Consider the following 23212-nt stretch of genomic DNA (forward strand, 5'->3'; position numbering starts at 1 on the left):
CTACCTGCTCAGAGTCAGACTTCAAGATGGTAGAATCAGTGATAAGGACAGCTCTTGAAATATATCTGATCAAGAAAAAAAAATACATCACACTAAGAGTAAAATAAATTACATTATGCAACTTTATTACAAAATGTCAATGATCAAACGTTTCCAAATTAAAAGTAAGTATTTCTATTCCAGAAAGTGAAAATTGATAATATTGATTGCTCCAAATGTGTGATGATTTATACTTGGTCGATTTTTCTAATTGATCTCTCATATTCAATATTTATTTTACAAATTGACTTTCCTCTTCCTTAGCCAAGGTTTTTGAACTGAGGACGATTCATTTCCACTCAAGTTCATTTGGTTTTTGAGAAGGTTGATGAAGTCAATGTGAAATACATAGAATGCACCAAAGGGGGAGTGGTGAATTTGAAAATGGTGCACTCCTGTCTTTTTTTTTATATAAAAACTAAGCCTACAATAGACAGACACAAGATTCTCAGTACAATCACAAATATTCCTTTATTTTGAATGGTCATGAATCAGGGATCCCTATGAAAAGGGATGTACTATTTTTTTTATTATTTTCAAAAAAGATTTGATAATGTACTTTAAATTTTTGACCTGAATAATTGCTCATTTCTTGCCATAATGGAGTTTATAATAACGTCTCTTTCAGGAGTCAAGTTTCAATGGCATTCTAATTGAATTGATTAACAGTAAAATCTGAAATTCAAAATACTGGGATGTTGGGCTGGGAGAGGACACCCACAATGTCAATTTGGAGGATTTTCTTAGGTGCCATCTTTCCAATTCTGAGATTAGATTCAACTTTATTGTCATTGTGCCAAGTAAAATACAAAGCCAATGAATTAGCATGCAACCAGAAGTTTAAAAGATAGTGCTATTTACAGGTACCTATTTCAAGTGGTTCATATCTTAGAATCATATGGGAGTGCAGAGATTATTTCTGACTTGTAGGCCTTTGGGTCTCAGGCTTTGATTTCTCAAATGGTCTTCTACCAAGCTGGCCAAAAATTGTGCAGATGGATTGAAGATGCTAATCCATTTTGCTATCAACACCTGCTTTCATTGAATGCTGTCTATCAAGAATGGAAGCAATCCATGTATTCCAGGTTATCCCTGTGAATTTGTCATGAGACAGTGGTGCTGTTCTACCAAAGGACAGATTGATAAAGGACTTTCATTTTGCAGATGTTAAACCTCATTCTCTTCGATGCTTTTGTGAATGAGTGGATGACTTGGAGTTCTAATTCCAAACATGCATCTCATCTGCAAACTGGAGCCTGATGACTATAATTGGAGTGAGCTTGCTGGAAGAGAGATACAATTTTGCAGAAAGAAAGAGTGTTGGTAATGACGCAACACCAGTCTGCTTTCGGACTAGTGAAGTTGTGGACTCGTTAAAGTATGTCATCATGAAATGTAGTAATAAGCATGAAAATAGTAATTTTATTAACTACTTCACAAAGATAGGATAAAACTGAGACAAGTGGGTGTATGACAAATATACACAATGATAAACTCAAGACAAAAATATAGATCATGTGCTCAAGTACATTACAAGTATGTAATATACTTCATGCTGCAGTTTTAATGAACATTTTTTCTTCTTAATTTCCACTTTCGGTTACAATCCCAGTATTTATTTTTCATTACCATTAAGGTTTTAACCATACATTTGTGCTATAGAATAAAACTCTGCTATCTTTTTTCAATCTGTAAATTTCTTTCAATGACAATTTACTCAAAGAGTTTGATTAATTTCAGATGGGAAAATAGATCTGATATTTGACAACTGAATAGAAATGCCCAAAAAGCGATACAAAAGTTCTTACCTGTAATGTACATTTTTAGTATTATTTTCAGGTAAATAGCTATCATTCATAATGAAGTTCTCACAAGTTATGCGATGGCCATTATCATCAATCACAGCTTTACATCTGCAAATTAACATGAAATGCAGGAAACAAGTTGGGTGATTATTCAAACCGTGCAGGTAATTCAGCTCAAAACAGATTGAACAATGACAATTATATTATGAGGAATTTGACAGAAACAAACAAAACATTGCATAAAACTGCAAACATGACATATATTCTGATATTGAAATGAATTGGTATTGATGAATTTGTATTCTCGAATTCTGAACAACTGAAATAACTAAATGGAGTGACTTATACTGTTCAAACTACCGAGAACCAGCCATCACTTGCCTGCTGATTCCAGGGAAATTAAACTATATATAATTAAATGGTGACGTACAGCAGAATTCCATTGATATTTACAGGTTAGAAAATACGTTGCTAAATCTGCAGATACTCAATTTTTAAAACAATTACATTCACGAGTGTACTGATAATTTTGAATCCCTGGAATGTTTCACAGACTATGACGTGTCCAAGGAATCCATCTTGTGACATCCTTGACTTCCATAATGTGTAAATATACAGACCATTGCATAGGCGAGAAGCAATACATTTTCTGCAATCATTTGGATCAAGAAATGCAAGTTGTTACCCTCCAGAGAAATTATTGGCCTTAAATAAAAAATCATCTCAAAGGGGAAGATATACTTACACAGATGTTAACATGCACTGTGTATTTTTTTTTGTAAAAGCTACGGAACAGATCATTCCATCAAATCCTAAATCCATTTGCCAGATGCTTTTTGACTGAATTTAATTTGCAACACAAATCTCCAGGCATTTTTTTTCCAATTCCTCGAAGAGAATACAATTTAAAACAACATTGCAGGTTTACGTTTACCCCAAATTGTAAACATATTGATATTATTAAAATCTACACAGATCAATGAACCAGTAAAAACCCTGAAAAAAAATCCTTCTAATTCTATCCTAAAATGTTCCATCATCAGATTTACCACATACTAAATATGACCAATGTTCGCCACTTGCTGAAGTCCTTTGACACATTGAATGACTGGGAACTAATAATTTTCTGAAAACTTCCATAAGTTTAAAATTACTTACTCGAAATTTATATTCGTGATCCAATTTGTTTTTACACAAATTTTCTGAATGACAGAAACCCTGCATAAAAATAATTTCCATCATTTTGCGTTACTCTCATTTCCATTTTTCTCCACAGAGAATACTTCTTTGATTCTTAATTTCAAATAAATTCTAAAATGATTGATAATTTAATTGATCTTCGTGTTGCAGATGTAATACAAACCAAAATATCTCATGAACAATGAAGAAATTTATGGATTTTTTTTCAAAGATTGTGGATTATGCAAAATATTCCCTCAAGTAGCTCATCAGATGGGGTAACCTGCAATTGAGCATGGAGCTGCTTTTAAGGCAGGCATGCGATTTTCTTACTTACACATACACACACACTTCTCCACCACAACTTTTATCATAATACTGGACTAAAGCCAGAGTTCCATCCTTCTTCAAATTACCAAGTCATTACAATTTCAAGAGAAATCAAAAATTCAGCCCAAAGACTGAATCACAGATATTCTTGGCTTTTGTGAAACATCATTATGCACTTATTTGATAAAACCATGTTTCCAGACAAAATAAAATTATTCTGATAATAATTCATGTGACATGACACAAGCAAATAAGCATTACTTCTTTGAATTTATATTTTAGCAACTGTCTTATCTATTTCATATTTCCTGTAAGTTAGAAAAAGAAGCACTCAGCAAGACAAGCTGTACATTATGTCATCGTGAGTTGTTAGCTGTTTCACTCTTCATGGATTCTTTCTCACACGTTGGGAATCATTTTATTTCAATTTTATAGCAGTTTGTCTCTCGAATTGCCCAGTTGTTTAGTTGGCTTTTCCAATGCTTTTCAAACAACATTAATCTGTTACATTTGGAGCCTCTCCCAACTTAACCTCCCAATTTTTAATATTTACCATCAATTATGCTTGACCTTGTATAATTCATTATTAATTTTCACCTTACAATTTAAATGGCCCATACCAGAATGTAATTCTGTATGTGTACATTTAAAAAAAAAAATAAAAAAAAATATATATATAAGTACTCGAGATGGCAGAGGCCAACAGCATCGAATCCACGCTGCTGAAGATCCAACTGCGCTGGGTAGGTCACATCTCCAGAATGGAGGACCATTGCCTTCCCAAGATCGTGTTATATGGCGAGCTCTCCACTGGCCACCGAGACAGAGGTGCACCAAAGAAGAGGTACAAGGACTGCCTAAAGAAAGCTGCCACATTGACCACCGCCAGTGGGCTGATCTCGCCTCCAACCGTGCATCTTGGCGCCTCACAGTTCGGCGGGCAGCAACCTCCTTTGAAGAAGACCGCAGAGCCCACCTCACTGACAAAAGGCAAAGGAGGAAAAACCCAACACCCAACCCCAACCCACCAATTTTCCCTTGCAACCGCTGCAACTGTGTCTGCCTGTCCCACATCGGACTTGTCAGCCACAAACGAGCCTGCAGCTGACGTGGACATTTACCCCTCCATAAATCTTCATCTGCTGTGTGTGTGTGTGTGTGTGTGTGTGTGTGTGTGTGTGTATATATCTATATATATATTTAGGATGTTTATTAACAAAAAATATTGTTAATTGTTTTTCTAAACAATTGTTTTGCATGATTTACATTAATAGTATTATAGCATTTCTTATTTAGACAAACTATTCAAATCATTCACTTTTAAACCAACAACCTAGTTTATTAAAAACATTGTGACTCATTGTATCAAGTATCTTTCTCAATGCTTTATGGAAACTGAACTTCAAAACATACAGAGATTTTTTTCTGGTCAACATTCACAATTGGTGACGTTGTCTGATTGGATCATCACACAGGTGTCAAGAAGCATTTCTCAGGAAAATGGCTTTAAATTAATACAGATGACCCCTGAATTACAGCTATTCAAGTCATTAAAAAACATATTCACTAAACATGAGGTAAAAATTCGAGATAGAGAATTAATTCTTACAGTATTTATTTGGGGTGAAAAAGACAAATAAGTGTGAGAAACAAATTTTGTTCATTTCATTTTTTTCAACTCATTTCTTGATGCATGCACAGATAATGTGGCTTTAAACATTTGGTCGAAGTAAAACACAAAAGTCTGTAGACACCATGGTTGAAATAAACTCAACTACACTTCTTCATTCCTAACCCCCTGCAAGGATTCTATTCCCTTCTTGCAATTTCTCTGTCTCTGTTGCATCTCTTCGCAAGATAAGGTCTTCAGGTCCAGATCATCTGAAATGTCCACCTTCTTCTACAAATGTGACTTTCCCTCCACTACCATCAACTCAGCCCTTACTCACATCTCCTCTATTTCCCACTCATTCACTCTGGTGCCCTCTGCCCCCAGACAAAATAAACACAGGATTCCCGTCCTTACCTACCCTACCCTCCCACTAGCCTCCACATTATCCTCCACAATTTCTGCCACTTACATGATCACACAACCAGACACATCTTCCCCTCTCCACCTTCTGTAGGAACCACTCCCTCATCCCGCCCAGCTAATCACCCACCTGGCAGTGATAGTGGATAAGAGGACTACTTAGAAGAGTGGCCAATGAGCTCATCAAAAATGTGCTTGTTTGCCAAATGAAAGTCAAAGCATTGCTTCAATAAAATGAGGGCTGAAAGATTATGACAAATTTAGAAGAGTTTAATGTTACACGATTCTTCACTTTGTGTCCACCGAATGTCTAAAAATAAGAGATTTGGCCATAGAGCTAAAGATGGCGGGGAAGGGTATTAGTAGGTTCCTGTTCCTTGCCACTTAATGGCTCTTATAATTAAAATAAATGAAAGAACAAAACAATTCAAAAATATTATCATTTTTATTTACATTATTAACTAGTGACTCAGAACATCCTGGAAAATTGCCACCAAAATATTAAGTCACACACACCCAGGATTAATTTCCTGAGCACATTTACTTTGCGGATTATTGTGCTTTCAATTGACAAAGAAAAACAGCAGGCACTCAAGTTCTGAAGAATGAAGGTCCAGAAAATGCCAATGAACAACTTTTATAGAATTAGATAAGTAAGCCAATCTGGAATAGCCACTCAAGAAAACCATCAATCTCTATCATAGTAGACGGTGGGGATATCTATAAGCATCATTCACTTCCTGTCATTTATACATGTTTGCAAGCATTGGTGTTGGGCTGAGGACTGCTGCAGACTGGCTCATGAGTATTAGAGCCAGAATTCAAGAGGGTGCTGTGGGCAAGAAGAGCCCGGGCACTGAAAGCTTCCTGATGGTGTCTAGATGTGGACCTCAGTTTGCTGATGAATCAAACAGGAATCTGTGCGGCTGCAGGCAAATCCAGGGACACTCATTGACATTGAAGGGTCTCTGTTTCTTTCTAGAATACTGGAAGCGGTGCTGGGCAGCACTAATGGCGATTCTGTCTGCGTCAAGGCAGGCAGAAGTTGAAATACATCATGTATGTTACATTTTTAATGTATTATGTGACAATGAAACAAACCTTGAACATTGGTAATACACAACAAAACATACAAATGCCACATTTGCATTTTAAGTGTTTCCTCTAACCACTATTTTCCTCAGCTTTTTGTGAGCATCAGATGGCAGTACAATATGCTATTTTCAGATCAGCCATACAAAATGCCTGAAATAGTCTTTTATTTAAAATAAAAGGTTTTTGGCACTTGTGAACATCAAATGGTCAAATTTTGATTTGATAGTGTTGGGAACAGTATTCCAACTAATGCATATTCTTCTGATGTACCACTAATTTTAAATATTTCCCCATCTTGTTAGCAGCTGATAGTTTGTACAAAGTAAATCTTTCACATGAGAAGAAAGTGACACTAAAATAGAACTGTTTTTGGCATTACCACATGGACAAAAGGTGAGAGCAATTATTGCTCCCCTTAAATAAAACATACATTTGAATGATGCTGGCAGTGTTTTACAAATGTATGAGTTTTCTGGAAAAGGCCAATCCTACTTACAGCAATAAACTCTTTAAAAAAAAATTCATTAAAAAGTTTTCCCCATTTTGGAATGACAAGCATTATCAACAGCGATTAATCTGGCGAATCTTTTGGTGAACTCAATTTATAAAATGCAACAGAGAGGCTTTTTGTCTTCAGATGAAAATCAATTAGTGTAGGTAAGGCCACATAGAAAAACTAGTATCACTCATCACTAGCCCCTGGCAGCTCAAATGATTTGTCTTCCAAGCTTGGGTGATCAGGAGCTGCTGTAATATCTCATGAAAATTAATTTTGTTTCTATATTCTAGACCGAGTTTCCTTGTTTGGTGGACCTTTACACAAATAACTTTTAATCAAGGCTGATCTTTGATTAATACCACGGGTGATCTCAGAGGAAGGCTCTTTTTTCATGTGCCTTTTTACAGTTTTCCCCAATATGCTTCATAAAAGATAGGTCATTGCTTGTGTCCTTACCTTCCTGTTTCTTTGTCGACCACTAGGCATTGCACTGAATGCCGCAAACAGTATGTTCCACTGAAGACTGCAGACATCCTGAAGGAAAAAGTCTAAATTGTGATTTTCTTTTCTAAAAGCAAACAATATTTTTATATTTTAATCAATTGTAGAAAGCAAATAAAATTAACAATGTGACTATATTTTGGAGTGAGGTTTCTGCTTTCATTCAACAGCTAGTTGTGTATTTCAGCTCTGATTAGCAAATAAAGGCATCTGGGAATTCCTCCAAAATATTTACCAAATGCAAAGAATATAAAATACTAGTACTATGTACAAGTGCAGCAAAAGCAAGCAGATACTATTTTAATCACAATTAATCAAGAGCTTTCATTTAAAATTTAGAATACTGGCTAAATATAAATATTTGGTTTTGTGGTTTCATTAAAAATACTGTTTTACTTTAAACTGCGTAAAGTTTCCTTTAAGAAAATAGTTTGGATGCATAACAATCTGAGGAGTACCATTCGTTTGAGTATTAAATAGAAACTATTTCATGGCGTATCTCAGCCTGGACATAATTTCACTACATAACATGCTTAACATCCATTCGCCTGGTTTTTTTAAAAAAAAGTAGTAATAGATTGGCACTTGTGCCATAATGTAAAGTGCTGCTTATTCCTTGAAGAAGGGTTCAAGTCCAAAATGTCAGCAATATATCTTTGCTTTTTATAGATGCTGAAAGACCAGCTGAGTTCCTCCAGTATTTTCACGACAATCACAGCGTCTGCAGACTTTCGTGTTTCACTCATGTAAAGCGGATAGACAAGATTAGAATTTTTCTGTGTACCATTTCACATAATTCCAAAGGATGCTGTCAGTCATTACTACACAGGCTTCCCTTTATGATGCTTAAGCCATACAATAGAAAATGATTCAAGATAATGTCTATAATTAATCAGTTCCACTGCAAAATGCATAGAAAACCTTCATTTTTGTTGGACACTCCAAATGAATTTTTTTTTAAATAAAAGGATACTAACACTATCTAGCCCTCAAAAATGTTAAATCTGCTCAAATAATTTAAAAATAAAATTGTTCATTGTGTTAGATTTCTGTTTCCATCTTATAATCATATCCAAATATTTAATACTGCATACAACATCTAAATGATTAAGATTCACTTCCAATTGTTGGTTGGCAATTCTCGAGAATTCTTTAAGTCAGGTTGGCAGCTGAGTCAGCTTGTTGACACCACAGCTGCTGGGCACCAGAAATATCCTCGACAATGCCTGATGACTATGCAGTCAGAAAACTAAAATTTCCCATCAGAAATCATCAAATCCTTGAGGAATTTACTTCATGGACTCCACTGAGCATTGCTGCCGACCACAATGAGGCAATAAAAAGTTGTCTACCTGCTCCATAAATTATACCAGTTTTAGACTCACATTGCACTTAAAAAAGCTGCTGCTTTCGCACTTATAAACACATTTTTAAAGCACAAAACTCTGATCAAACATGAAGTAAATAAGTCATATAAAGTAAATACTTTATTTTTAACAGAATACAACTCTACTTCGGCAGAATATATTGCACATTGGATCGTACACTGTGCTTGCCCTAATAAAGTGGCGTAGTCAAGCATGGGAGAGTTGTTAATAATTTTGATTGATTTGAAGTCTGCAGGCCTTAATGGGGGCAGGGGGGGGGGGGACACAATTAATAATATAGCCTGGAAATATCAAAACCTGAAGCTGTACAAAAATACTACAAATCTTTCAATATTCTAATTAAAGCATTTGATGAAAGCTTTAAGTAATAAATGCAGCATTCGTCCAAAATGGGATTTATTCACTTGCTTAAAAAAAAAATCAGACAGTCTGTTGAGGGATTATATTCAATAAACCATTGAGCTACTGATCCTTAAACTAAGAAAAATAAAATCCATCATGAATGCAACAAGATACCAACATTTGTTATGGCATTACATATCTGGTCAATATGGGATCAATTTTTACAATCTAATCTCATTGCAATGACAAAACTATTTAAGGATGTAAATTACTATGAAAGCCCTCAAAAAAAAAAAAAGAAAGAAGCCAATGTTTCCAATAAATATTTAGATGGTGGGCTATGCATGATATATACTCCGGAGGAGCTTGGTTGCAATCGCATCACAGTGGATAGGATCTTGTTTAAAAAAAAAGATGCAAAGCAGCAATTTCTTAAACAGTTTCTGACTGAAAAATGCAAACTTTACAGATACTAGGTATTAATTAAAACCTTGCACTTATGTTTTTAATCAATGCGGTCTTCAAAAATGACAGCTCACATTCATGTGGAAAATAAAATACTAGTCACAGGTGAATGGTTACTGCACAAAAAAAATCAAATTCTGTACATTTGGTTTCTAATTAAGTACTCTCGATTTGAATACTAAGGAAGTTATAGCAGAGATGCCGCTGATTAAGTTAAAGATCAGAATATTTAAGAGACAACAAATCGAAAACCATTGAAAAAAATGGATTGCATTATCTAAAAATCCAAAAATGTTGAATATATTCTGCTCAAATAGAAAGGGAGCACAGTACAATTCCTATTATCCGAAATTGGATTCTCCAAAATTATTACTCATCTGAAATGTTTTTTAAAAATTGGATAAATGAGGATATCCGAAACAAATCAAAAATCTTGATTTTCTGAATTTTTTCAGATCCGAAATGATCTCACGAGTTGAAAAAAATTCTTTCGACGTGAAATTAGAATAATTGTCCTCATTTCAGGTAACTCTCTCCCCTCTCTTTCTATTTCTTCTTTACCTTTCCCTATTGACTTTTCTCTCCAACTCTCCCTCTCAAACTGTGTGCTGCTGTCTCCCAGACACAAATGGTCAGAAGAATCCTTTGTTCCAGCGTCATCAAGGAGTGAGGCCTCCCAGACAGGACCAGGATCTTGAGCTCAGTGGCATTCCCTCCCCTCCCTCCTCGGCATACCAGAGCTCCCGACAGCGACTCTGAACCCTCCCCTCAGCCTATTACCATACACCAAACTCCTTGGTGTGCTTGTGAGGTAGGCCTTGGGGAGGATTCAGAGTCCAGACTCGGGGATCAGGAGCTCCAGTGATCTTGGAAACAGGAGCCTGCCGACTCGCTAGTGAGTGTTCCACTGGCCCGAGAAGCGTCCCCAGGGTTCAGTGGCAGAGGTGGGGACACGTCAGGGATCGTCAGCAGCAGTTGGGAGGTCTCTGTGATCGACAGCAGCTTTGCAGCTAGAATTTTTTTTGTTGAGAATTGAACATTATTTTAATGCTTAAAAAGCCTTCTCTTGTAGCTTGTTGTTGTTTAAACATGGCTACAAGTGATTTGCTGTTGCTACTGGGTTTTTAAAAAAAAAGACCAGTTATCCGAAAAAACTTCTATCCAATAAAGGCCCGGTCCTGACCATTTTAGATCGTTGGAGTTGTACTGACTATATTTGGCAAGTGAAAACAAAAGCAAAAGGTGAATTCCAGAAAAGAAATAACCGAAGTCTGATGTTGAGAATGGAGAGATGTGTAACAGAATAATAAAAATGGATGTTATAAATAGTTGTGACAAAAATAATCAGCTTTTATGAATAAAGTGGGAGCCATGAATAGAGTCAGAATTCCACAACACAGAAACAGGCCCTTTGGCCCTATTTAGAACACAGAATAGTACACAAGAATAGCCCCTTTGGCCCATGAGGTCTGTCTTGAACACTATGCCCAAATTAAACAAAAATTCTGCTACTTGTACATTCCTTGCATATTCATACTCCTGATAGCCTGTGCTGACTAAGCTAGTCACATTTGCCAGCATTAGGCCTTCATTCCTCTCCCATCCATGCACCTGTCGACATGTCTTAAATGCTACAATTGTCTCCACTTCTACAACCATCGCAGGCAGTTTGTTCCATATACCCTTCAATCTCAAAGAAGAAAGTGCCCATCAGGTCCCTTGTAAATTTTTCCCATCTCATCTTGAACCTATATCTTTAGTTTTACATTCCCTACCCTGGGTAAACAAAATTATGACCATTTTTATCTGTGCCCCTCATGATTTTAAACAAGGGCTTGCCTCAGCCTTCTATGCTCCAGGGAGAAAAGTCCCAGTCTATCTTTTTATTTCAAACTCATCTGTCCTCACAACATTCTTTTGAATCTTTCCTGCACCCTTTCCGGTTTAATGTTGTCCTTCTATTAAAAGGTGACCAGAAATGCACACAATAATTCAAGTACAGTCTCACCACCACCTTGTACAGTTGTACATTAGGGTTACAAACTCCTTCACTCCCCATGTCATTAGATCCATGGAACTTTGCCCTAATAGCTCCGTCTCTTTTCCACAACATCCCCCAGGAACCTACCATTCACCATGAAAGTCCTGACCTGGTTTAGCCAACCAAAGTACAACACAATTTAAATTTCACCTGCCATTCCTTGCCCAATTTTCTCAATTTATCTAGATCATTTGCAATCTTAGATAACCACTATCCACTGTAGCAATGATTTTGGTATCATCTGCAATCCTCCAAACCATGCTAACCGTCACGTCGAAGCCAACAGTGGATCCAGTAACGTTACAAGCTTCCAATCTGAGAACAAGGATCCACCATCATCCCCATCTCCCACCATCAAGCCAATTCTGTATCCAACTCTCCCCAGGCTCCTTCAAGACCAGCCTCCCATGCAGGATAGAACATACAACATTGCAGCACAGTACAGGCTCTTCAGCCCTTGATGTTGTTCTGACCCATGTATTCCTTTAAAAAAAAGTACTCATCCCTCCCTACCCCGTAACCCTCCATTTTTCTTCCATCCATGTGCCTGCTTAAAAGCTTCTTAAATGCCCATCATGCTTCAGCCTCCACCACCATCCCCGGCAAGATTCTGGTCAGGTCTTGCTGAAATCCATGTCGACAACATCTAATGCTCTGCCCCCAATCTTGGTCATCTCTTCAAAAAAATCTAATACATTCATGAGACACAATTTTCCATGCACAAAGCTGAGCTATCCCTGATCAATCTTTACTTTTCCAAATGCATGTTTATCCTGTATCTTAGAAACCTCCAGTATCTTACCCATGTCTGGCATTAAGCTCACTAGCCTGGAGTTCCCTGGTTCGTTGAAGCATCCTCTTTAAATAAAGGAAAAAATGTATTAGCCACGCTCTCATATTCCAGCACCTCACTTGTGTCTAACAATGATGCAATTATCTCTGCTACGCTCCTGCTATTTCTTCCCTCGCTTCCCATATGTCTCACAATAAACTTGATTTGACCCTGGAGATTTATCTACCTTTATACATTTTAAGACTCCAGCACCTCCCCTCTTGTAATGTGTCAAAACATCCTTATTTACCTCTGAGTTCCTCCACCTCCATATCTTTCTCCACAGTAACTTCAGATGAGAAACAATAGAACTCCAAATTACTGAATAGCACAGAAGCTTCTTTCCAATTTTTTGTGATTATAAAACATCATTGTACACCACCCTCACAATACATTTAAAAGTCCAACAGATATTTCATTCTTCTCATAGGATGTTTCTGGAGCATTATTTTTTGCCATCAGCATATTGTGTCATTTTGAACAACCATCTATTAACCTGTTGTCTGGCCTTAATTGCTAAAAACTGTCTTCTCAGAACCCAGCTATTTGGGAAATACAAGTACAACTATTGGACAAAACCAATGATGGGAGAAAGAACTAAAGAATCGTCTCAAATATCAGAGAATAATATTTTTGAAGCTACAACCCAACACTGCCAAGGAAGATGGCTATGGTTAGATTATATGGGATCCAGGATGAGCTAGCCAATTGGATACAAAATTGGCTTGGTGGTAAGAGGAGATTAGTTTTCAGATTGGAGGCCTTCAACTGGTGATATGCCTTTGGGACCAGTGTTGGATCCACTACTACTGTTCGTCATCTCTATTAATGACGACGCAGTTAGCATGGCAAGCAAGTTTGCAGATGGCATCATGGACTGTGGTCATTTAATATGAAAGATCAATTGGGTGAAAGAGTAGCTTATGGAATTTAATGTTTATCATCATTGCATTATACAATGTACATATGCATCAAAATTCTTACTTGCTGCAGCTGAGCAATGGGAGACTAAAAAGAGACAATACAAAATATAGATGATATTCAGTTATCATTATGCAAAAGGCCTGCTTAGCAGACAATCCTAATGTAGTGTCAGAGAAGTACCTGATTATTGTGTCAAGGGGAGCTTTAAGAGACGAATAAATGTTGGAAATAAACTGTTCTTGAACTTAGAAGAGGTGCTAGTCTTCAGGCTTCTGGATTTGCTGCCCAAAAGTAGCAGTGAGAGAAGATTGTGACCAGGGTAATGGGGTCCTTTATGATATGCTGACTGCTTTTTTGAGGCAGCAACTCAAAGCATGGCAGCCCAGAGCCTATAATAAACTTAGCTCTGTTATCTTCTGGCGCCTTCTTCTGAGTACCTGGGCAGTCAAATTCTCAAACTAGGCTGTGTCAGTATACTTTGAATAGTGCACTGCAGACATTTGAGAAAGTATTTGACCACATGCCAAAACTCTTCAGAAATTCAGACAAGTGCAAGACTTTGCATTTTGGCAAGTTAAACCAGGACAGAATATACACATTAAATGGCAGATCCCTGGAGTGTTGTGGCATTGAGAAATCTCAGAATACAGGTATATAGATCCTTGAAAGTGATGACCAGGGTGGTGTTAGCAGCATTGGCATTCTTTCCTTCAGATAGGGCATAGAGTACCAGAGTTGGTCACATTACAATGGTTGGTGTGGCCACAGTTGGACTATAATGCAGTTCTATTCAATGAGCGAGAAAGGGTGCATGAAAGATTCACAAGGATGTGGCTAGGACTGGAGGGTTCAAGTTATGAGGAGAGCCTGGACTAGCTGGAGCCCTTTCTCCTGGAGCATAGAAGGCAAAAGGGTGCCCAAACAGAGGTATATAAAATCATGAGGGATCCAGGCAAAATGAAATTTCAGTCTTTTTTTTCCCTACAGTAGGGGAATCCGAATCTAGAGGGCATAGATTTAAGGTGAGGGGAAAGATTTAAAGGGGAGCGGAGGACAGGTTTCTCCCACAGAGGATGGTGGGATGTGGAATGAGCTGTCGTGGGAAGTGGTGGAAGCAGGTACAATTAAAATGTTTAAGAAAGCCATTCAGACAGGGATAATGGATAGAGAGCTTATGGAGAACAGGTCAAATAAAGCAAATGGGACAACCTCCGGGAGACAAGTTGACTGGGAAGGGTTTGATTCAATCTGTTTTACTCAATGACAAGCATAGTCTATAAATATCTGGAGTTTCAATGACCTGGTGAAGTCCTATCTCTGACTGTAAGCTTGAGGAAAAGTGTGGAGTTGGGTTCAACCTCCCTAAAGCAGCAAAGAGCATCAAACTTATATTTATCCTACCTTGAATGACTCTGAAGGAAGGATTTTGAAGGTGACAATGATAAACTTGCTCGGTCACATACATAAATGTGCCTGTATCAAAGGATACTAGCCATGTTTCTTTGAAGAGAATGGTTCTCTCAAATGCGGGTGGATAAGATCATAGTTCTTTTATGCTTCCTCGAGCAGTGTCTCCAGCCACCCACAAGTCTGATGACTATGGGACAGGAAAATAATGCTACTGGCAAAGATGGATTCGGTCTCAAGAGTGAGCAGCATGTAAACAATGACAGCTTTAAAGGAAAACTGGTAAAAGTACATATTGAATTTTGGCCTTTTAAAAATCGCAGTTTCAAGGAAAATAGCACTTCTGTTTTTCAGGCCCATGAGAGTAAGGATGGTGGAAGAGAAAGACAGTCAACTCCACACATTACAGGGCAGGATGCATTGCAAGAAAATGGTCTATAATCATGATTTTCCATAAGTCTTAGCACATCTTCTGTCACATGTGAAGAAATTTGATTTTTCCCACAAATTCCGTGAGCAAATTTTATTCTGCTTTAAATTTTTTTGTGGATTCTGCAGGAGCGAATTTTCATGAACAGCAGTCATGCAGGAGTTTGCTGTATTTGCCAACTGTTTGAGAATTCCTTAGCCAAAACAAAATCAAAAGGCCTTTGATATCAATGAAAAATCTAATGGAAATTTCAGGAATGAATTTACTACCAGACTCCAAAATATCTCAGAAAAGGGTGGAATTTTGCTTTTGTTAGGTTAAATCTATTTTCACAAGAACCACACATTTCAGCATTGCAAAGAGGTATTTCCAGGGCACAACTGTCTGCAACTCTACTCTGATTTCACCCCCCACCTCCCCCCCAATTTTATTTTCAGAGTACACACATGACACAGAGCCCTGAATTTCTTTACACAGAGTTGTGCGAATATGGAATGAGCTGCCAGCAGAAGTGGTGAATGCAGCCTCAATCTTAACATTTAAGAAAAATTTGGACAGGTACAAGGATGGGAGAGGTATGAAGGGATGTGGAATGGGTGCAGGCCAGTGGGATGAGGTACATAAATAGCTCCGCACAGATTAGAAGGGCTGAAGGACCTGTTTTCCATGCTGTAATGTTCTTATGGAGCTCTGACTTGTGACTACATACCCAGGGCTCCACTGATCAGTAAAGTGATATAATTGAGCTACTGCTGGTCTTGTACCCAAAGTCCCTTATTAAAAAAAACATTCTGTGCCTTTGCTACCAAGTCATGTTTAATAAATGATTTCATTATTGGGAGGAAGGTGAAATCAAGGAAGAGGTGGTAGTCAGTGGGATTATACACTAAATTATTTGTCAGTCTACCTGCACAAATGGGGGAGAAAAAAGGAAGAAAAACAAGAGTCAAATGGACAATATGACAGTAAAGAGTAATAAAAATTAGAAGCAAAGTTGATAAAATTTTTGAGTTTTGAGTGGAATAATAAATTAGCAAAGAAAAACAACCAATAATGATCACACTATGTCTTAAAAGCAAGAGAGTTCAGGCTTTAGATTTTTTTCTTTCCACTCACATACCACCTTATGTAATTGCCTACTAATCACAGAGCACTTATGGCATAGGGAGTACTTAAGATGGTAGGCAAGTGAAAAGAAAAAGTTTGAAAACCACTACTTGAGACAAATCTCATAACATGATCTGAATGAATGGTTGCAATAGTCTTCAAATGTGAAGGAGATGGAGAAATGCTGCTTTAAACTGGCACCATTTTACAGTCTTTGAAGAATTACTTCAACTTACTGGTCCAGGAATGCTCTAAGCAGGTATCTTTTGTCAATTTTACTTTAAGCAATGACTCTCATTGTATAGTTCAGTACTCAGAGTCAGTTAATTTCCATCTAATGGCTGATAAAAATCACAAATGAAAGAAGATAATAGTCTCCTGATATTTTATTAATGGGAAATGATACGTGCATAAAAATACAATGGAACCAAATCAAATAGTCGTTTAAAATGTCAACGTTGCTATCATATTTTACCTTTTCAGAATTGCGCATGTAATTGGAGGTTTTGTTTTATTCTGGTTTCTGAAATTCTGGAAAACATCTAGTTTTACTGTAAACGTGGACAAACTACTGATCGGTATGAAGAACAAAAAGGAGTATTCAACCCGCAGGATACAGCTCAATAACTAAGGAGCAATTGAGTGGTTTCAGACCAGCATTTGGCATTCTGTATTGTACTTATGTACCTGACAAAAATTTTGCGTCCACCTTTTTTTAGATCTTCACTTTCACCAGAACTCAAGAATAATGATGAATGGGAAAGAAAAAAAAAATCCCTGCCAACAAGAGCTGCAGGACAGACAAAATTACAAGAAGATTAATTAATTTTTAGAGGGAAATGCATTTTGTTTTTCGCATAGATTGACAGATTGAATGGCCTTCTTCAATATTCTAAGAAATATAAAAATGAACGAGACACTAAAGATAATATTTTATTGCTTTTTCGTTTATGAATTACGGTGAAGCTCAAATTGGATCTGTTGTATATCTCAGGGCATGCATTTAATGATTTGAATATGGCTCAAATATCCATTTGAGTGATGATAAGAATTTACAGGATGTCAAGCATTGAGATGCTCCAAGAATCTGAAAAGCCAAGATACATCAGCAAATTTCTTTCCTCTATCATAGAATATCAGAACTTGACCTTCAGTTTTAGAAAAATAATGTCAAATAAAAATCCAAGCAGTCTTGGTGATAATAGCATGTTTCCAATTATCGAAAACACTCAGGACCAGACGTGTATCGGTTAACTATATTTTTCGGATAATTGAGAAATGGTTTTAAGCAGCCCAGTAGCATCAGCAGAATTCTCATATCGACCGTCGCTGATCCCCGACACCTCCCCGCCACCATCATCGATCTCTGACACTTCCCCACCACCATTGTCGATCTTGTCTGGGAACCAGAGGTCCCCGCTCCTGCCACTGATCCCTGACAACTCATCACTGCATCACTGATCCTGCCCCAGAGCTAGAGGTCCCCACTACTGCCGCCGTCGCCGCCAATCCCTGACACCTCCCCGCCACTGATCCTGCCATAAGACTGAGGTCCCCGCTCCTGCTGCTGATCCCCCTGACACCTCCCCACAGCCATGGCTGCTCCTGCCCAGGAGGCCACTCTCCTTGATGTTGCCAAGTCAGCGAAGAACCAAGTACAGTGGAGTGTAAAGAAGAAATGGAAAGAGGAGAGGGAGTTACCTGAAATGAGCAGAATCATTCCATGTGCTTCCTGACCCGTTGACTTCCTCCATCATGTTACCAAACTGGCGCTAACAGCACGTCAAAGCCCCAAATGAGCACGTTGGGTGAACTTAAAAAAAATTGTTACATCATGTTGCCGGCAAAAAAATGTTCAGGTAACAGATTTCCGGTTAAGTGGTTTTTGGATAATCGGAAACACACTGTATTACACATTAAAGTTGAATTTAAAAAAAAAAAATTGCTATACACAGCCATTTAATTAATTAAAATATAAACCTCCACAGCAAATAGTTATAATATTCACACACATTTACTTTAATATTTCAACCAAACATATGTAGCACCAATACATTAAAACTTGCAGTCTTCTGTAGGACTCGACTTGCAGTTTGTCCTCATTGTCTGGTATAAAAACCAGATAAGAGACATCACATGTTTTAGTTGATTATTTTCGAAATGTGGCAAAAATAGTGCTAACTTTTAGATATGGGTGATTGAATGAAAATTAAGTCAAAGTAGACAAGACATTTTTGGAAAACAAAGATTCCAAATTATAGAGTACATTGACATTTGTTCTTAACACCCTAAAAATCAGAATTTATTGTCATGAACAAGTCACGAAAGTCGATGTTTAGCAGCAGTATCGTAGTACAAACATTCCTTTTCCCAATTTAAATGCATACCACCTAAATTATATCAGCCGAAGTATGGGATTTCATATATTGTGTTTGAACTTACCCATGCATTATAGATTTATCGTGTAACAGCTATCCTTTCAAATTCTGTCAAACAACTTTAGGAGAATAATTTTCATGTGCAGTTAAAAGATGACCTCTTCTGTTCTTACCAATTTCTGCCATATTTTACTTTTATTCTGCATTTTCAAATTCTATAATTTTTTTTTATATTTAAAGCTTGGCCCATATATGCAACCTATTCCCAATTCCCCAAACTGAGTGGCCATTTCAAAGGGTCATAAAATGTCTGAAGTAATTTTCAGGTTGAACTGAAAGATGTCTCTGCTGTTAGGACATTAATGGGTTCATATAACAACCTGCAAGCATTATAATCCCATTACAGACACTTACTTTCTACTCCAGATCTATTTGATGAATTGAATTTAAATTCCACAGGATTCAAACTAATGTCTAAGGCTCTTGTTAGCAATTGAGTAATTTAACCAGGATATTATTGCATCATGAGATGGGAAATGGAGAACTTTGGCAACAAATCCAAAATTGAATTTAGAAGTTAAATCAACAAGTATTTCTTCACCCTCACCCTTGCATTTTCTTCCATGTTCCAGATAACATTTGTTATCTGTTTGCAGTTCTTTATTTGTTTATATGTGTACGTTGTACACCGGGTGATAACTCTGCCTCATTCACAAGAAAAAGAATCTCAGGGTTATATATGATGTCACTTTTGTACTCTGACAATAAATCTGAAATCTGAGGTCCACCACTAAAGTGGCTTTGTGGATTCAAAAATCCAGAGCTGAGGGTGGCATGGTCAGCTCAGCAGTTAGCTCAACACTCTTCCTGCACCAGTGACCCGTGCTTGAATGCGATCTGTAACGAGTTTTTATGTTCTCTTGTGTCTGCGTGGATTTCTTTGGGTGCCCCGGTCTCCTCCCAACCTCTAAAAATGTACACCATTTGTCAGTTAACTGGCACCACAAGGCCATCGACTGGAATGGTCTGTAACCATGTTGTGTCTCTAAATATTGAAATAATAATCAGTCACTAATATGAACAGGCAGGTTTTCTTCTATTAAGTTGATGACTACAGAATGGCTCACAGATTTTAGCTTTTACCATTAGGATTTAAACTGAATCACTTGCACCAATGAGGAAATGAAGGTCATCTCCATTACCCTTTACATTTGTAAATCAAAGACAACCAATCTTAATTATAGAAAAAAAATAGCTCTGCTAATTGCGATTGTATTGGTGTTTAGGAACATTTTCAAGCTCTTAACCCTAAAAAAAGGAATGTCATTTGAAATTTACAACCAGCTACCTCCTTTACTAATGGTGAAAGAGGATGCTTAAGCCGTGTTTCTTCTCACCTTTAGCCTTCCAGTATAAAATGACATTATGACTAAATTAACAACTGCAGAAACTTCAGACCTCGCATCATATTGCTTCATATAGTCTTTAAATGCCATTTCAGTTCCTATCAAGACAAATCAGCAGAAACAATTTTAAATGCAGCTGCTGAACAATGAGACTCATTAATAGCTGAATGGTGACAGCAGTATACATGATGATTTATGATTCTGTATATAATTTGATTATTCTATTAATTCAGCTGATTACTATTTCTGCTAATATAGTGAAGGTCACATCCAAAATAAATCTTCATTACACACTTACATTAATGGAGAGAAAATACTGCCTCTAACTAGTTGTTTTCTTAATTAAAAGCTAATGTAACAAGAACTAAATAGGCTTGAGGGATACTTTTGCTTCTGTAAGACTTAGGCTGCCTTTGTTTCAGCATGGAAACTATTTCAACTTGCACAACATGGTTAACAAAATTGAAAAAGTGAAATCCATATACTCATTGAATCTATAAATTGTTATCTATTTTATAAAGATTCATTAAAAGAAAGTTGTTAACATTTTGCTTTTATGCTTTTCTTTGAAACAACCCACCAATAAAAATCTGATTTAATGAAGAAGGGAAAATATTTTTTGCAAATGATCATTTCTGGTCCCTGAAAAATTGTAATTAAGACAAGTCGAAAACAAAAAATATTAAAAGTGATGAAGTTAAGTGTTGAAGCAAAAAATGATGCGCGGGTCTGCATATTGCATTTTCAAGTTCACAATGACAAAACTAATTGGGATTAACTATTTGTCACTTTTTATGCAATTTAAACTGATGATAAAAATTTTACCTACTTCATCAACACAAAATTACGTTCAAATAGACCCCACATAATTCCAATTTGATCATTGATCCAGAATTTCCCCAACTCCATTCTTCTGCTTTCATGTCAATTTGGGCAATAGAATATGGCTTACCAAATTTACTGACTAGAAAATAACTTCCACTTCCATTCTGCCAATAAAAAGTCTACATTTGAAAAATAATCACATCCAAACACTTAAGGAAGGCGTCAGTTGTGTCAATAGTGGAATGTACTTTAATATTTTGCAATTCATATTTTCAGCATTAACTTTCTTCGTAGTGTTTTGAAAACAAATCTTGGATAATGAGGATCAAAATAGGCTGCCCTATACTCGGCCCTAAATAGTCATCCTAAATAGGGCTATTACTACAGCATTACTGTCATCAGAAACTGTTTTAGAAATAGTCCAGAGTCCTGCTTGTCTTACACAGAAAACATGAAAATTCAGCACCCTGGAGGAACATATTCTATGGCTACTCCCAGAGCAACTGAGGCTTTTGAGTTTGTTGCATTGCCAAATAATACTGATTGGCAAAAACCTATAAAATGGACAGAGTTTAACTGGCTACATCCTTGAGACCAATTTGGTAAAGTTTGCAGAGATATTTTCAACCTTTCTCTGCTACGATCAGAGATTTCCACCTACTTCCAAAAAAAAAAATCCATCAACCCATGAACAAAGATAACTGCTTCAATGATCATCAGCCAGTGACTGATGGCGATTACATGCATCGACAGGTTGGCTACGGAGCAAGTCAACTTCCTCCTCACTGCAATGATCCTAATATAGGACACCTTGCTGGCCATCCACTCGGTGTGAGATCACCTGGATCATAAGAACATTTGCATCACTCTGACCTTTATTGACTCTAGCTCAGCATTTCACACCATCATTATGAACCAAACTAATATCAAACTCAGATTTGGAACTCTGTCCTCCTTTTGAATCGGGATCCTGGACTTCATCACAAAAATGCAATCAGTGCAGATTGGGACCATGACCGCCACCTCACTGATCAGCAACACAGGGGGAAATCACAAGCCTGCATGCTGAGTTGCCTGCTCTATTCCCTCTATACACAGGATTGCTTAGCCAGGCAAGATACCTATACTCACTGATGACACCATTGTTGCTAATCAAATAACAGGTGATGATTGACCAAAACCTGGTTGTGCGGTATCAGAACAACCTTGTTCTCAACATTAGCAAGGCCAAGGAGCTTAGAGCTTAGAGGACTTTAGGAAGGAGAGGCAGAGGGACCACACACTCATCTTCATTGGCAGGATTGCAATGGAGAGGGTTACTGGCTTCAAGTTCTGGGGCATCTGCACATCAGAGGACTTCTCCTGGGGACAGTATAATCAAGGCAACTGCGAAGAAAGCATGTGAACATCTTTACTTTTAAAGGAGTTGAAAGAAATTTAGCAGATCATCAAGTATAATAATGTCTACAGGTCTACTGCTGAAAGTCGACCAACTTGATTGCATCATAGACTGATTTGGAAACCGGAGTGTTCAGGAATACAGAACGCTGCAGAAAGTGGCAAACATAGCAAGTCCATCACAGGCAACAGGATCCTCTCTGTCAGTGAAATCTTTATGAGGCAATGTCTCAAGAAAACAACCTTCTTAAAAAAAAACCCAATCATCCTGGTTGCACCCTTTTCTAACCTGCTACTTTTGGGGAGAAGGGACACAAGCCTGAAGACCAGCATCTCTAGGTTCAAGAACAGTTTCTTCCCAATGGCTATTTGGCTCTTGAACTCTCATTACACAAATCATGCACTGCTCAGACAGCCAAAGAGGACCTTCTGCATTACTGCAATACCACTTTTTAGTCTTGTTCTGCAATAGATACCTAGCTGATACCAAGCATCATCTCCAAGGTATATAATTGTAGTTTTTTTTCCCCCCTCTCTATGAAGTACCTGTTCAGTTGCAGCAAGAATTTTGGTCCATGTGTATATTGTATCTTTCTTCCTCTTCTTTTTCTTCTCTTTGGCTTGGCTTCGCGGACGAAGATTTATGGAGGGGGTAAAAAGTCCACGTCAGCTGCAGGCTCGTTTGTGGCTGACAAGTCCGATGCGGGACAGGCAGACACGGTTGCAGCGGTTATTGTATTGTATAATGTATATGAAAATAAACTCATCATCAATGTGAAGAACAAGGCA

At 37.4% G+C, this 23212-nt stretch overlaps 1 protein-coding gene and 1 long non-coding RNA gene across 3 annotated transcripts in view; one reads left to right on the forward strand and one right to left on the reverse strand.

Annotated features, from left to right (window-relative positions):
* chm (CHM Rab escort protein) overlaps positions 1-23212 on the reverse strand; it is an 81468-nt gene that overhangs the window by 24515 nt on the left and 33741 nt on the right. For both annotated transcript variants that reach the window (XM_069893405.1, XM_069893404.1), the window contains exons 9-11: positions 7436-7513; positions 1848-1952; positions 5-65 (exon numbers count right to left, since the gene is read on the reverse strand). In XM_069893405.1, coding sequence (XP_069749506.1) covers positions 5-65; positions 1848-1952; positions 7436-7513 — 244 coding nt within the window. The remainder of the gene's footprint in view (positions 1-4; positions 66-1847; positions 1953-7435; positions 7514-23212) is intronic.
* LOC138740563 (uncharacterized) lies at positions 10131-17228 on the forward strand. The gene is made up of 3 exons (XR_011343003.1): positions 10131-10200; positions 13084-13279; positions 17136-17228. It is a non-coding gene; the product is annotated as an uncharacterized lncRNA (long non-coding RNA).

This window comes from Narcine bancroftii, chromosome 8 (assembly GCF_036971445.1).
Source record: "Narcine bancroftii isolate sNarBan1 chromosome 8, sNarBan1.hap1, whole genome shotgun sequence".
Classification (NCBI taxonomy): Eukaryota; Metazoa; Chordata; class Chondrichthyes; order Torpediniformes; family Narcinidae; genus Narcine; species Narcine bancroftii.